Source organism: Rhinolophus hipposideros (assembly GCF_964194185.1).
Source record: "Rhinolophus hipposideros genome assembly, chromosome: X".
In the NCBI taxonomy this organism is placed as follows: domain Eukaryota; kingdom Metazoa; phylum Chordata; class Mammalia; order Chiroptera; family Rhinolophidae; genus Rhinolophus; species Rhinolophus hipposideros.
In genome coordinates this window covers 102,307,144-102,321,736 of record NC_138046.1, presented here as the reverse complement: position 1 = coordinate 102,321,736, position 14,593 = coordinate 102,307,144, and the positions used below count along the sequence as shown (strand labels likewise).

At 35.9% G+C, this 14,593-nt stretch overlaps 1 protein-coding gene across 1 annotated transcript in view; it reads right to left on the bottom strand.

Annotated features, from left to right (window-relative positions):
* Nucleotides 1-14,593, bottom strand: part of DMD (dystrophin) — a 2,022,175-nt gene that overhangs the window by 1,480,123 nt on the left and 527,459 nt on the right. Inside the window, exons 10-11 of the mRNA XM_081043053.1 lie at nt 2,890-3,078; nt 1,658-1,839 (exon numbers count right to left, since the gene is read on the bottom strand). Coding sequence (XP_080899179.1) covers nt 1,658-1,839; nt 2,890-3,078 — 371 coding nt within the window. The remainder of the gene's footprint in view (nt 1-1,657; nt 1,840-2,889; nt 3,079-14,593) is intronic.

The following is a 14,593-nucleotide window of genomic DNA, read 5'->3' as shown; positions in this document are numbered from 1 at the left end:
TCAATTCATCTTTTTAAAAATGTGATAGTAACAGATTGGAAATTTTGGGATTTTAATTTAGGTTGAATTCACCTTTAATTGCAACTCAGTCTCCAACTGCAATTAGCTGATTAATATGACTAATTAATGCCATATTGTTAGTCCTACCCAAGAAAAGGAGTGAGGAATGATGGTAGTACTTAGCCTTCAGAAAAAGATGGAAAGATGGAGTCCACATAGCTGAAGAGAGTGGTACTATTGCAGGAAAAGCAGTAAAGGAGGAGTCTGGGTATTAAAGACTTCCAAATTTCATCTGAGATTGCTTTGCTTAAGTTACACAGATTGGTGCAAACAGAAGTTATAACCTGAAGAATGCTGGCATATGACCATGAGTAGGCGGCTCTGTGCCTTCTGATTTATGCTGATAAATGGGTGGAGTAAATTATTTGACCCTTGGGCAGAGGGGGAGGGTGCAGTCCAAACTAATAGTTATGATGGTTATTATAACCCTCACCGCAAGGGTTAGTTGCAATCATCAAAACAATTACAGCAGGGGAAAATGTCAATATGCATAGACTAGTATCTTCTGGTTTATAATACCAGTATTTGTGAAAATTCTATCTTACATATGCCTTCCTTATTCTTTCAAAAGAGCCCAAAAATGTGTACCCCCCCCATTGTCACACTGTAATTTAGCACTGGAATCGCAATCGTCCCAGCATATCTAATGAGTTTCTTTGGTCCTGTTTTAAAGCTTTTAATCTTCATAAATAACAGCTAAGTAAACTTAAGGCGCTTGGACAATTTCTTTGGCTTAATGTATTCAAATCCACAGTTGGCACTTCATTTCTTTTCATTTAAAAAATAAATCTATCTTGTCTCGATAGGCTCTCCATGAATTCACACACCTAACAAAATAAATCAAAGCAATATGTCGAGAATAATGAGATCTACTTGTTACATTTATAAGAAAAGTGCCATTTTCAGAAATGTCTCAAAAATTCTTTTTTGATTAAGTCAGTGTATATACTCAAAATACTTCATAACCATAGAGTACCTGAATAAGGATTTCCAAACACAGATGGGATACCTTTTTTAAAGAGGACTTCCATAAACATATGTGAAACTATTTAATATTTTTGAGGGCTTTTCCATTAGAAGTTTCCTGTCAGCTGTACCTAATAGGTGATTCTATGTACAGACATACCTCGTTTTATTGTGCTTTGCTTTACTGAGCTTCACAGGTGTAGCTTTTTAAAAAGTTGAAGGCAGGACTCTCCACCAGCAAAAAGATTCTGCTCACTCTATTGAGATTCTCACTTTATTGCAGTAGTCTGGACCCTAACCCACAGTATCAGCGAGATATGCCTGAACATGATTTCCTGTGAATACTTCCATGCCTTTAATAGTCACGTTTTAATTTTTGGGGGAAATTTGGAAAACAGCGCATATGACAACAATTTGGCAACTTTTAAAGCATAGTTCTGTAGAAACTGGCCCTTCTATCCAACATCTCCTCTTCAATTACAAACGTGAAAACCAAAAAGTAACAGGGATGAAAACCCAAGCGAAATGTCCCCTGAAGAGCTCTGTATGTTTCAGGAACAGAGACTCCTAACTTCAATAATAGTAACATTCCAAAATGTGTTGTTTTTAGAAATTAAAAACAAAGACTTACTTGCTTTGCTTTTCCATGCTAGCTACCCTGAGGCATTCCCATCTTGAATTTAGGAGACTCATTTGTTCCTGTACTTCAGTTTCTTCATCTTCTGATAATTTTCCTGTTGCAATCAGTTGGCTTCCCAATTGTAGGACATTACCAACCCGTCCCTGATGGGATGTCAAATCCATCATGTATCCCTGAAAGGAAAGAAGTTGAAAACAGGGATTGACACTTCAGGTAACCATTACAGTTTTGGATTTTGTTTTTTGATCTTAAATGTGTAGCTCATTTAAACTATATTCTCAGTACAAGTATTTTAATTTTTATTGAAGAAAACCCAATACTGTTTTGAATCTGATTCAATAATGAGCGTCAGTCACCTTCTGCAGAAGCAGACCCTAAGATGAGGATTTCTGTGCAAGTTTATTGAGGAAGAGTTCCCGGGGGAAACAAGCAAGGGAGCTGAAGAAGCAAGAAAGAGGACAGGGAAGGAGAGAAAAGCAAGTAAGTGTGTCATCTCAGAACGAGTCTCCCACTGAGGGTACTTCATCCCGATACCATGCAGGTACTCTGGAGTGGAAGTCATAGCTTAGCATTGCCTTGACCCAAGAGAAGGGAGCATGGATTTCATATTCCTGTACGAGGCACCAGCAAAATGAGATCTCAGCACCTTCAAATGGTGTTCTCCAAGGCAGAACTTCAAATGCTAGCTGTTGGGATCCCCCGAACATGATCATTTGTTTGTTTCCATCTCAAAATAAAAACTAAATGATCATGGGGCAGCCAGATGGCTCAGTTGGTTAGAGCGTGAGCTCTTAACAACAGGGATGCCAGGTCGATTCCCACATGGGCCAGTGAGCTGTGCCCTCCACAACTAGATTGAAGACAACCAGCTGCCGCTGAGCTGACACTGTGCTGCCGGAGGGGCGGCTGGATGGCTCAGTTGGTTAGAGCGCAGGCTCTCAACAAGATTGCCGGTTCAATTCCCACATGGGATGGTGAGTGGTGCCCCTTGCAACTAAAGATTGAAAACGGCAACTGGACTTGGAGCTGAGCTGCGCCCTCCACAACTACATTGAGTGGCAACGACTGATGGGTCCTAGAAAAACACACTGTTCCCCAATTAAAAAAAAAAAAAGCTAAATGACAAAAATAGCAAGATCTTACAGAGTGACTGAGATAAAAAGAGAGACTTGCCATTATGACAAGTCATGGGCTTTGTTTCATGAATCGATGTTTTGCTTTACCTCATGAGTATGAAACTGTTCTTTCACTTCTTCTACATTATTGGAAATCTCTCCCTGTGCTTGCAATGTGTCCTCGGCTGAAAGAAGCCATGAGAGTACTTCTTCTAAAGCTGTTTGGTAACTTTCCAGGTTTACTTCAGTCCCCATCAGCAAACTGCCAAATGACTTGTCTCCAGGAGCTTCCAAACGCTGAACAATAAAATAAATTGGGTGTTATGCAATTAGTATTTTTGCAGACTGTTCCAGTACATTAAATGATAAAATGAATGAAATATTTAAAATGCTAGAAACATCCATTTGCATTATCAGAGACATGAACAGCAGACACACACAAGAGTGAGCCCGCATTTTTAACAGCCTCCCAAACATACAAGCAAATTTTCAAACGGGAGCCGAAATCCCCTTCAAATTAATATTTTATTAAAGCTCTTCTGGATTACTATAAAGACTGCATTAGTACATCATCTCCTCATGTTACATTTTCAGTGCTACAAATTTTCATCCATAGGTAACTTTTTTTCGGTTCACACGTTCAATCTTTTACATATACATTATTGGTATTACATTTAAATATTTTTGCAATGGCATTAAAGAAAACATCTTTTCCCAAAAGCCACTAAGTAATGAAATATTTCTGAAAATTTACAAAGAGTTACCAGTATGAAAGTAAGTGGGGGCAGGGAGGTAAATTTTAAAAAGAAATACCTCATTTACACATCTGGAATGTCTAACAATATAATAACTTATATGAACTAAGCCTTTATCTCCAGAAGGCCTATTAAAACCATAAATAGGAAGACATTATCTTAGGAGAAGTAAAATATGAAGTATTTACTTCTGAATTGAATTACCAGGATGTTAAGTGAGATTCTCAACAGTTGTCTTGGAATTTCTGCTGGGACCACAGAGCTTAGAACAAAGGATATGAAGTATCCATAATTCAAAAGAGAAGATCCAGGCCACCGATGAAGGAATCGCTAAAAGGTGACCACAAAACTCGCCCCACAACCCTTAATCCACTACCTAGCTCAACGGTGTGTAAGAAGCAATGAGATTGGAAAATTCTGGTGAGAAAGGATTCCTCTGGAATGCTATCCATGCCCATACCTTCTCCTCACCTCAAGCCAAGAAATGGAGACTTCAAGAGAATCACCTGCAGAGGATACAGTAGTTTCCAGGGTGGAATGTTGACCTCTAAACCTGGCTGTGTGTTTGCAGAGATTCAGAAATGATGGGACAAGTACTACCAAGCACCAGGAGAGACCTCTTAGGATAACTTATGTGCCTGCTTTTTTAACCTTAGGGCAACTACCAATGGTAAAAATGTGAGTGAATAAGAACACTGGCCTGACTTCTTTGTTTGGGTCAAGTGCACTCATGCTAGGTTGCTGGGCAGCAAAACCCTAACTAAGATAGTAGAATGCACTCACGTAAGGTGAAGGACCGCCCTCCAGAGGGTTTCCTGCTGAGGGAAGGAACACAGGCACTGCTAAAATAGGAGCAGAGCAAAAATATTGGAGAGATATTTGGAGAGGAATCTTCTGTATACTCCACATATAGCAAGCAAGCCCTGGGTCCTATCAAGCAAGGAAACAAAAGGCAGTGTTTCCACCAATTAGAAGCTACAGTGGGAAATTTCCCAATCTTGCCTAGAGGAAACCAGTCCTTTTGATGGTTCTCCCCAGCAGGTTTACCTTTAATCTCTAGTCCCCCTCAATGCTGAGCCCAATCCCACTGAATTGCCAACTCCAACTTAATTGTCCTCTTCTGATAAATGCTCCAAAATGCAAACTGGCACATCAAAAATTTATCCAACTACTAAGTCCTTTAAGATGGCAAAGCATGGTAGCAGTCTTTGGGGTGATATTTTCATCAAAGGATGCGCTCTTTATCTGTTTCTAGAGAAGTGGAAGAAATATGTCATCCTGGTAAGTCAAACTCACCCAACTCTAATATCTCCAAACAGGGCATAAGTGTCCCAAAAGGGCTATTTGCAAGGGCTTTCCCCAAGGGAATTTCTGAAGGTCTTAGGGGTGATAACAAAGTCCATGGTATAATCCCTTCTGCCCATCCCTAAATACTATGAATAAAAAAAAAACTGAAGTCAGCATTAAGAGGGGAAAAGTCACCCAATGGCAGCCTGGCAGATGTGTGTACATGGGACTGACGTCATGGTTGTGAGACGTGAGCAGGTGCACAATGCCCACCCCACAGTAGGACCCCATGCTGGTTTTATCAGCTTCTTGACATGGCCATCTTAAAATTCTTAATCATTTTATCTTTGAACTTGCCTTTTGTAAGCAAAGTCCAACAAGGTGACAAAGTATGCACATGAGCAGAGGATGTAAGAGCAATGTGTGCGTCTGCCCCATTTGCATATATTTTTTTAATGTCCCTTGAGCACAGAATTCTGGTAGACCCACAATATGTGGCAATTTACCGTGACTCAAGAAAGTACAAGGTGAGTTATGTCATGACTGAGTGAGGGCACGGACAGCGCCAGGAAGTCATACCTTCTATTTGAAACAGAACGGGCCTCAAAGACAGAAAAAAGGCAATTCTAAGAAAACACAAACAACCAAGGAATCCTATCATATCCTTGCTCACTCGTATTTCTACCCTATATTAGCCAACCATTTATGCTGAAACTGATTACATAGAAAGAAAGGGAAAGATGGGGCGACCCCTACTTCCTTTTCCTGTCAGTTCTTCCTTACTCATCAGTGAGCTGCAGGTAAAGAATATTAGTAGAATATGCACCTATGAAGAAGAGAAATAAAAACAGCTGTGCTAGTTGTGCAATGTTTCCATGTTAAGAATGAAATACATATGCATGTACAACCTACAAAACATAAATTGCCTGATAAGTGTGATTTTGCATGAGTTAAATGCTCTTAAACTGACATTTACAACTGCAATTGCACAATATAACAATAAGCTGTAAAACTCATGATAATAATTTAAAATTTTAATTTTCTTTATTCGGTATTATGTTAAATAGCAAAAAACACCATGGCACGTCAAAAGAGAGACCGTGGAATTAAAAAACACAGCTTTATATTTTAGTACTTTTAATAGCACTTCCCTTCCTGCTTTTTGAACAAGGGGCTCTGGATTTCATTTTCCACTAGGCCACACAAATTATGTAGCCACCCCTGTGTGTAGGTGGAAAACAATCCAATCCAATCCTGGATATTTTGCCTTTTCTGGTTACAGGTAAGAGTTGACCAGGAACTTTATTATGAACAGTAGAACATGGTTGTAGAACCCAGGGGCTTTGGAGGCAAACAGTCGATGTCTGAGTCTTGACTCAGACCTGAGGTCTTGTCACCCTAGGAAAACGATTTAGTCCTATCATAAGCCTTAGTTTCCTCATATATAAAATAGGAACAATAATGCTTCCCTAATAAGATTATGGGAAGAATTAAAGGAGAGCATATAAAAAGTTTGGCAGAATGCCTGACTGTGTGTAAGAATCCAATAAAGTGTGTTAGGCTGTAATTATTATTAAACTCTTGTATACATAACAACCATTTTGAAACACAATCTGCCCCAAGGTTACCTACTTAAGTCACTGGCCAGATTTCAAGAGTCAGGCAATTATTGTAGGAAAAAATGACCCAAAAAAATGTCTAAGAGCAAACATCAATTAAATCAAACCTTTCTGAATCTTCAACCTCAATCTAGCTCCTATTTAAAAATTCTAAAAAATCATTAATGATCTTGAGTTCAGATAATTTCTAAATGATAAACTGCAAACAGCACAATTATTCAAGTAACACAACAGTGTATTTCACCATTGCACAATTTGGATTAAAAAGTAAACACTTTATGATAAGCTGATATTTATAGAGACTTGAAGTTTTCGAGAAAAATTTAACAGGCAAATCTTTATCCTCAAGGATATGATATCCAATACTCATAAATTCTGAATCTAAATGTGCTGTATGAGGATGTTCGTAAAACAAAAATTTTGCAAAGACAGCCTTATTAAAGTTAAATTTAAACATGAACAAGCTGGTAAAATTACATAAATAACTCAATTATTATTTATATCCATAAATTTACCTCTACAAATATATATGATTATGGTCAAAATTTTCAGCTGGACTCTGAGGGATTCTTTCTCTGTCTAGAACATTGTTTTTCAAACTGTAAGTCATGATCCAACAATAATTAATGACATCATTTTAGCAGGTCATGACAAGGAATATTTTATTTAAAATTACATACAATATGTAACAATGTATATGCTGACAGGTGGACCCTAGACTTATTGTGGTGATAATTTCGCAAGGTATCCAAATACCAAATCATTCTGTTGTACACCTGAATCCAATGTAACATATCAATTATACCTCAATTAAGAAAAAAAGAGAGTTATAAAGTTAGGATTCAAGTCCAGATCTCATGATGGTAAGCCTGTACTCTTGCCTCATATCCTGCTGAAGGTAGTAATTATGTCAGGAAATCTTACTGTAAGAAATAAATCAACAATATACGTGTTAAAAATTAAAGAAAATAAAAATATCAGTCAGCGTCATTGATATTAAGGATTAGTACTCTTTTGTGATTTTTTTGTTTCAGATATGCATATATATGTATATATGCTTTTCATAGATGAAAAAATGTTTTTTGTACTGTGTTTCCCCGAAAATAAGACCTAGCTGGACAATCAGCTCTAATGCGTCCTTCAGAGCAAAAATTAATATAGGACCTTGTCTTATTTTACTATAAGACTGGGTCTAATATAACAAAACATAACATAACATAACATAACATAATATTAACATAACATTGTAAAATATAATACTGGGTCTTGTATTAATTTTTGCTCCAAAAGACACATTAGAGCTGATTGTCCAGCTAGGTCTTATTGTCAAGGAAACACGGTAGTTCATGAAACAAAACTGGAAATGGTCCTAGAATTTCAGTGCAGAAAGAAGGAATTTTCTTGAATTCCACATTTGTATATTTTCAACAGATTCTTTGGAAGAAAACACATTATATTAAAAAATTAATTTTTAACAGAGAATTTGGAAATAAAGATATAGTACAGAGAAGCTTACACTTTTGGTTACAACCCCCCAAAAATGTGTATTTATTATTAGAATATTTCACATTTCACCTAAACTTGCAGCTAGTTCATACATATCATGGCATCAAAGGAAATTTTCTAGGAAACTTGACCCTTGCAAGTCTTTACAGAAGATCTATGCATAAGAAAGAGATACCAGTCATCTCATGAATGAAGATGCCAGTTTCATCAAATGGAACTAATTTTTTCCTACACTTTGATCTTATTTTAATTTCTGTCTTTATCACACTAGTTTATGTTTGTCTGCAGTACATTGGGCAAATAATGATTCAAATGAGAGTCATAACAGTGGATGGATGAAACAATCCTGGTTGTTTTCAAAATCAAGAGCACTAAAATTTATTCAACATTACCCCCATACTTCAGAGGCTTAATTACTGCCCATTTGTTGAAAAGAATTACTAGATATCATCACCTATGTTCCTTGAAGATGCTGCTAATGCATAAAGTCGCAAGAGCAGAGAGGGAAAAGTAATGAGGGAAGACAAATGAGTATATTTGGTAGTCCTGCAATGTCTAGGACAAATGTCTGGAAACTCATTTCCAGTGACAGAAATTGTCATAATATAGAGCAATAGCCTTGACACTATTCAACACATAAATGTATCTTAAAATCCAGTTTACTATCTGTCCGATTTGGGTATGTTATTTAACCTGTCTGCGTCTGAGTTTCCCCATCTGTAAAACAAAGAAAATAAAAGTATATCTCCATAGAATTGTTGAAAAAATTATATGAGATGATACATATAAAATACTAAGCACATTCTAGTTTCCCAGAAATGCTCTGCAAAGCCTGCATGTGGGGACCAATGTTAATAATTGAAATGGCAAATGATTTCTATGAGGAAACTCAGTTAAATGAGCTGCATGTGTGTTTAGAAGCATGATTTTGGCAATTCAAATGGAGAAAAGTCATCAAATGGCTACATATAGGTAGAGAAAGCAGCAATCCAGCAAACCACAAAGCTCTCTGAAAAACAGCTGGGACATTTCCAGAGGGCACAATCTATCACTGAGTAGTTTTATATTTCTGTTGAAACTGATCTATTTTGGCAACTTCCCCAAATTCAACCTTAAAATGTGATACAAGTTTTAACCTGGATAAAGAAGAGTTTTATTGTTCTTCAATGTATAAATGCTTCAAGAACATTTGAAAATTGTATTACTTAGTTCCTGGAGATGTGCCATACTTCTTTTTTATACAGTTTAAGTCAATGCATGGATGGGGAATTTTTGGGTGTAGTCTGTAATCTTTTTATCCTTCACTGAAAGATTATTTGAGAGCGACAGGATTACAGAGGGATAACCAAGTAGTTCTTTTACTAAACAACAGAACAATTTAGAGGAACCAGGATTAGTATCTGGAAATATTCTTGCCACGTTGCCACTGTGTTTCCTCAGAGATATAACATGTAAACCAGGGTATTATTCAAAGAATAAAAAATGATTACAGACGTAATTTACAAGAAATTAATCCATCATTCAACACTGTACATGACATTCAGTCTAATGATACCATTAAATGGGTAATTTTTAATATTGCTTGAGCCCGAAGTTCAGTTCAAAGTTGAGCCCTAATGAGGATTTAAGAAAAATTATTGCCTGCTGTTATGGAGATATTAAAACAACAATCACAGCAACAACAACTACATCTATAATCACAACAACAGCTGCCATTATTTATCGGGCACTTAGTGTCAGTCAATTTGCTGAGCACTTAACATGTATTATATCATTTTTCACACCATGTCAGGATGACAGACAATAGTAGGATGAGACTATGGGAGCAGAAAAATTAAACAATATACCAAAGGTCACAAAGATAATTAGCTGTTCTGGGATTTTAAAGCCAGGTTGTTTGGTTTCCAAAACACATGTCTTTACCACAATTTGAGAAATGTCTATTAATGAAAAAAACGGATTCAGAATCTATGAAACAGGACCCTCACAAAACAACCTAATATAACTTCTTAAAAAAATAAAATACAATTTTCAATGTAATTTATTTGTAACTATGTGTGGTGATAGATGTTAACCAGACTTACTGTGATGGATCATTTTGCAATATATACGTGTATCAACTCATTATGTTCTATACCTGAAACTAATATAATGCTGTGTGTTAATTATATCTCAATAAAATAAAAATAAATAAAATAATTAGGGGAAGCTATATCCCAAGTTCATACAAAAAAGTCACTGAACTAATATTCTCACTCAAACCTCCTTAGTCACCAGGAAGGATTTTAATTTCAAATAGCAACTGTACTGCAAACTGTTGTATGCCAAGTATATGAGATGGGTGCATTTAAAGAAAGCTAGAAGGAAAGAAAGGTTGATAAGATGATCAAAGTATTTTCCATTCAAATCATGGTTCAGCTGATCAACTTTGCCTTCTACAAAAAAGTCTATTTTTTCTCTTCATTTCCACAAATTCCGAGTCAGTGGTTTTGAAAGTACTAAAAAAACACCTAGACCCCATTATGTTGGTGAGTCAGAAATCAAATGTAAATTTCAAATGATGCTACAAGACACAAACACTGATATCACACTGAAGAAGGGGACAATAGAAAGGCAGCTAGTTGACATGGGTCAGGCAGTGATGGAGACAGAGGACACCGAGCAAAAGGTACAGCTAATCTCACTATTTTCTAAAGAAAAGCATGTGCCAAATCCACTGTTTGAACACTATACCTTTTACAATTCCTATCACTTGCCTTTGATGTTTAATTATCAGCAAAGTTAATGTTCCTTCAAGGAAATGCTGTATTATGCTTAGTATGCTGTTTACGACGACAAGAACGTGCATCATCTGTAGACACATGTGCATACGTATTTAGATTTTTAAGTAAAATCTCATCCAAGAACCTATTAACGAAAAGGGTCTGGAACCAAAAGTGTTTATCTTGATACCTAAGAAAAACTATAAGGACCGGCCACTAAAAAGACTGCCGGTCCTTATATACCTGTCTTCCTCCACTTCCTAAACAGTAGTAGGCAGTTTAGGTGACTATTTGGTTATCCAAAATATAAACCACAGATCCCAAGTTTTGCAGTTACGTGCGGCATTTGACCAAATATTGGCTAGAGGGATAAAATGTGTACACCTTCTTTGTCAAAACCAAGGAATAACAGATATGCTCTTGTCTACATCCTTTATTCCTTCCCGCAGGCCGTGCATGAGACAGACATGGTGAGCTATCCTTGATTCATGGGGATTAAGGCAGATCCTAGGAGATGAGAGAGCAACACAGCAAAAGCACCTTTGTCCCTGGATGAGCAGAGCTTTCCTAAGAGGCCTGGACTGCCCTCATCTAGACAGTTAAGATAAATAATTCTGAAAGAGAAATAAACTTGTTTCTTAGATAATCCACCAATAAGTTGTGTCTTCGTTACTTCCACAAAATTTATACTTCAGATAACATGCTAGCATGCTGTAAGTTTCTAGGAGCTAAGATTTTACTATAAAGATATATGTATTTTTAAGAACTAATATGTGATTCTAAAAAAACAAAGACACCTTTCAATCAGAAAATCTTATGTCTGTCCGATAATATACCCTCTCTTTCTGAAACATACTCTCAGGGAAGAAGGTTCCAGTTCATTTTGCTGAAGAATATCTCAACCTATATACCTTTTCCCCCAGGTTTATCGAGATATAATTGACATATAGCATTGTGTAAGTTTAAGGTGTACAATGTTAATTTGATACGCTTACATATTGCAATATGGTTATCACTGTAGCTTTAGCTAACACCCTGTCACATCACGTAATTACCATTTCTCTTTTGTGATGAGAACATTTAAGATCTACTCTCTCAGCAACTTCAAGGTAAATACAGTATATACCTTCTTTACTACACCAGCCTTTACGTTCCATTAAAGTAGGGACCCTGCCACCATGCCTAATAGAAGAGATAGCACAAAGATAACTAATAATAAATACCCTTTGAATTGTTTGTGATAGCTAATTTTAATTTATCACTAAAACTCCTTTGTTCTCCTGATTTATAGTTTCATATAAAATATGTTTTAACTAATACTCATGTCTTGGAAAACAGGAGTATTATGATGTAAAATATTCATGATTTTAATATGTACTTTTTCCCAAGACAGTAGGTCCTCGAATAATATTGTTTCATTCAACATCATTTCATTATAATGTCATTTCATTAATAACATTGATGGAATGCTGTAGGAACTTAACTCTTGTTTATATCAATTAGCCTTGGCAAAGCTGCTTTTTCTTCATCTATTGTTTCACTTAAAGTCGCAGAACCTATCAATGACATTAAGTGAGGACTTAGTATATTCCCTTTGGTAATTTGTGTATGTTTATTGTTTATGTCCTTTTCTTTAATTTTTCTAATTCCATTCTTTCATGTCATTGGGAATTCATTTATTATACATTCTAAGTTTTGCTATCTTCTATCTTCTATTCCTTTATTTCCTCAAAGAAATAGAATCCTTCTTATAAAATCAAAAAGGACAGAAAAGAAGTAACTATTGCTATGATAAACTCTTCAAAGCCAATTAAAGTTCAGAAAGAAAATAACAGAATATTTAAATAGATTAAAAGTATCTATTATGTCTTTTTAAAAAATGACAGTTTACAACAACTTTTTTATAAATACCAATAGACTCCTATGTAAAACGACATTCTCAGAAATTCATTAAGTAATGCGTGAAGGGTTTAGGGTTTAGTGATTTCTTTGCACACATACACAAATTACCAAAGGGAATACAGTAAGTCATCGCTTAACATCACTGATAGGTTCTGTGACTTTAAGTGAAACAACAGATGAAGAAAAAGCAAATTTACCATAGGCAAATTGATATAAACAAGAGTTAAGTTCCTACAGCATTCCATCAATGTTTTAATGTTATAATGAAACATAATGAAATGATATTGCATTATCTCTTATAATTTCTCACAACCACACTAAAAGAGGGGCCCACTACCCAGAGGAGGAAACTGAAGTCACACCAACAGGTGCTGGAGGATAAATCAGATCTCCTGTAAACCTGTATTCCTTCTTGTCATTCTGAAGAGCTGAAGGAATATCATGGTATCCATCGTGGATTCCACAGAAGAAAAGTGAATGGAATAACTCTGTAATACATTGGTTGTTTCAACAATTTTAGAAGTCGGTTTTTGGAATTCATACAAGTTGGGAATTTAAATAATCAGGGATTTTCTAAAAGTAACTTTAAAATAAGACAATCACAAATGTCTGAGAGGACTAAATTCCTAATGTTATTTTCCTGAACTGTACTTTTAAACAGGCCTAATGCATATATGGCAAGTCTTACTTATTTTAATCAGCTTTATAAATATCTAAAACAAATATGACTTACTGGAGGATATGTATAAAATGAATTAATAAGTATATTGCTTTAGGCAAGTGGTTTTTAGTTACCAAAAGTTTTCAAAACTGAATATATATATGTATGTATAAAATGTATGATATTTATATGTGTGTGTATTTTATTTATATATAAATCTATTTGTGTGTGTATGTGTGTGTGTATATATGTGTATATATATATATATATATATATATATATATATATACATATGTATATATATATATACATACACACACTCATTATTTTCCAAATTCCCAAATACTGCCACTTAATATCCTGACCCCCAAAAATGACTGTAGTTTATAGATCTGGCTGTAACACATACAAACTACTTGACAGTGAGCTATGAAGGAAAACTAATCATTATGCATTTCCATGTGGCCATTTAAAAAACTTTTTTGCTTTATTTTGTAAGTCATCATTTATAGTTCTTAGCTATTTATTCATGTATTCAACAAGTCTATATTTAACTAAATTCAAAGTTATCATGTTAGACTCCACAAAAATATTCAAACGTATCTACAGCTACACCAAGCCTCCTCATGTCATATTTCAATGTAGAGTCGCATTCTTCCTATTATATAATCCAAGAATCCTTAAACCTTAAACTTTTTCTGTAAAGGGCCAGATGATGTCTTCAGTATCGCAGGCCACTGCAGGCCAGCTTCATCTACACAGCTCTGTCACCGTAAACTGTAGCACAAAAGTAGCCATAGACAATACATAAGTGAATGAGCATGAAAGTGTTTCAATAAAACTTTATTTATAGAAAAACAGGTGGCAGACTGATTTTGACCCTCAGGGCTGTAGTTGCCATCTCCTGATAATTTCCATTTTTAACCTTACTCGCGTTCATGGGTTCAAGAACTTCCCACTGTTGATTATCTCTTCCCTCTCCAACCTCTCCCCCTCAGATTGACTCTAGTAGTCGCTTTCCCACTTTATGGCATGTCTGAACTACTTTCTCTAAAATTTCACTGCCCTCTCTGACTCCACCCCCTACCTCTGTATACAACACCTCAAAGGCATCATGGTGCACAGAACCAGTGCCCACCCTCAGGGAACTTGAAGTCTGTCTCACTTTGGTTGAATTCAAATTCCTGAGGCCCTGGAATTTATAAGCAGTATACACTTGGCAATTATTTAATCCGAGACTCCTGGTACACCCCTGAAAATAGATACGATGATATTAACTTAGAGGGTGCTTGTAAGGCTCAGAGATAACATACGAGGTCT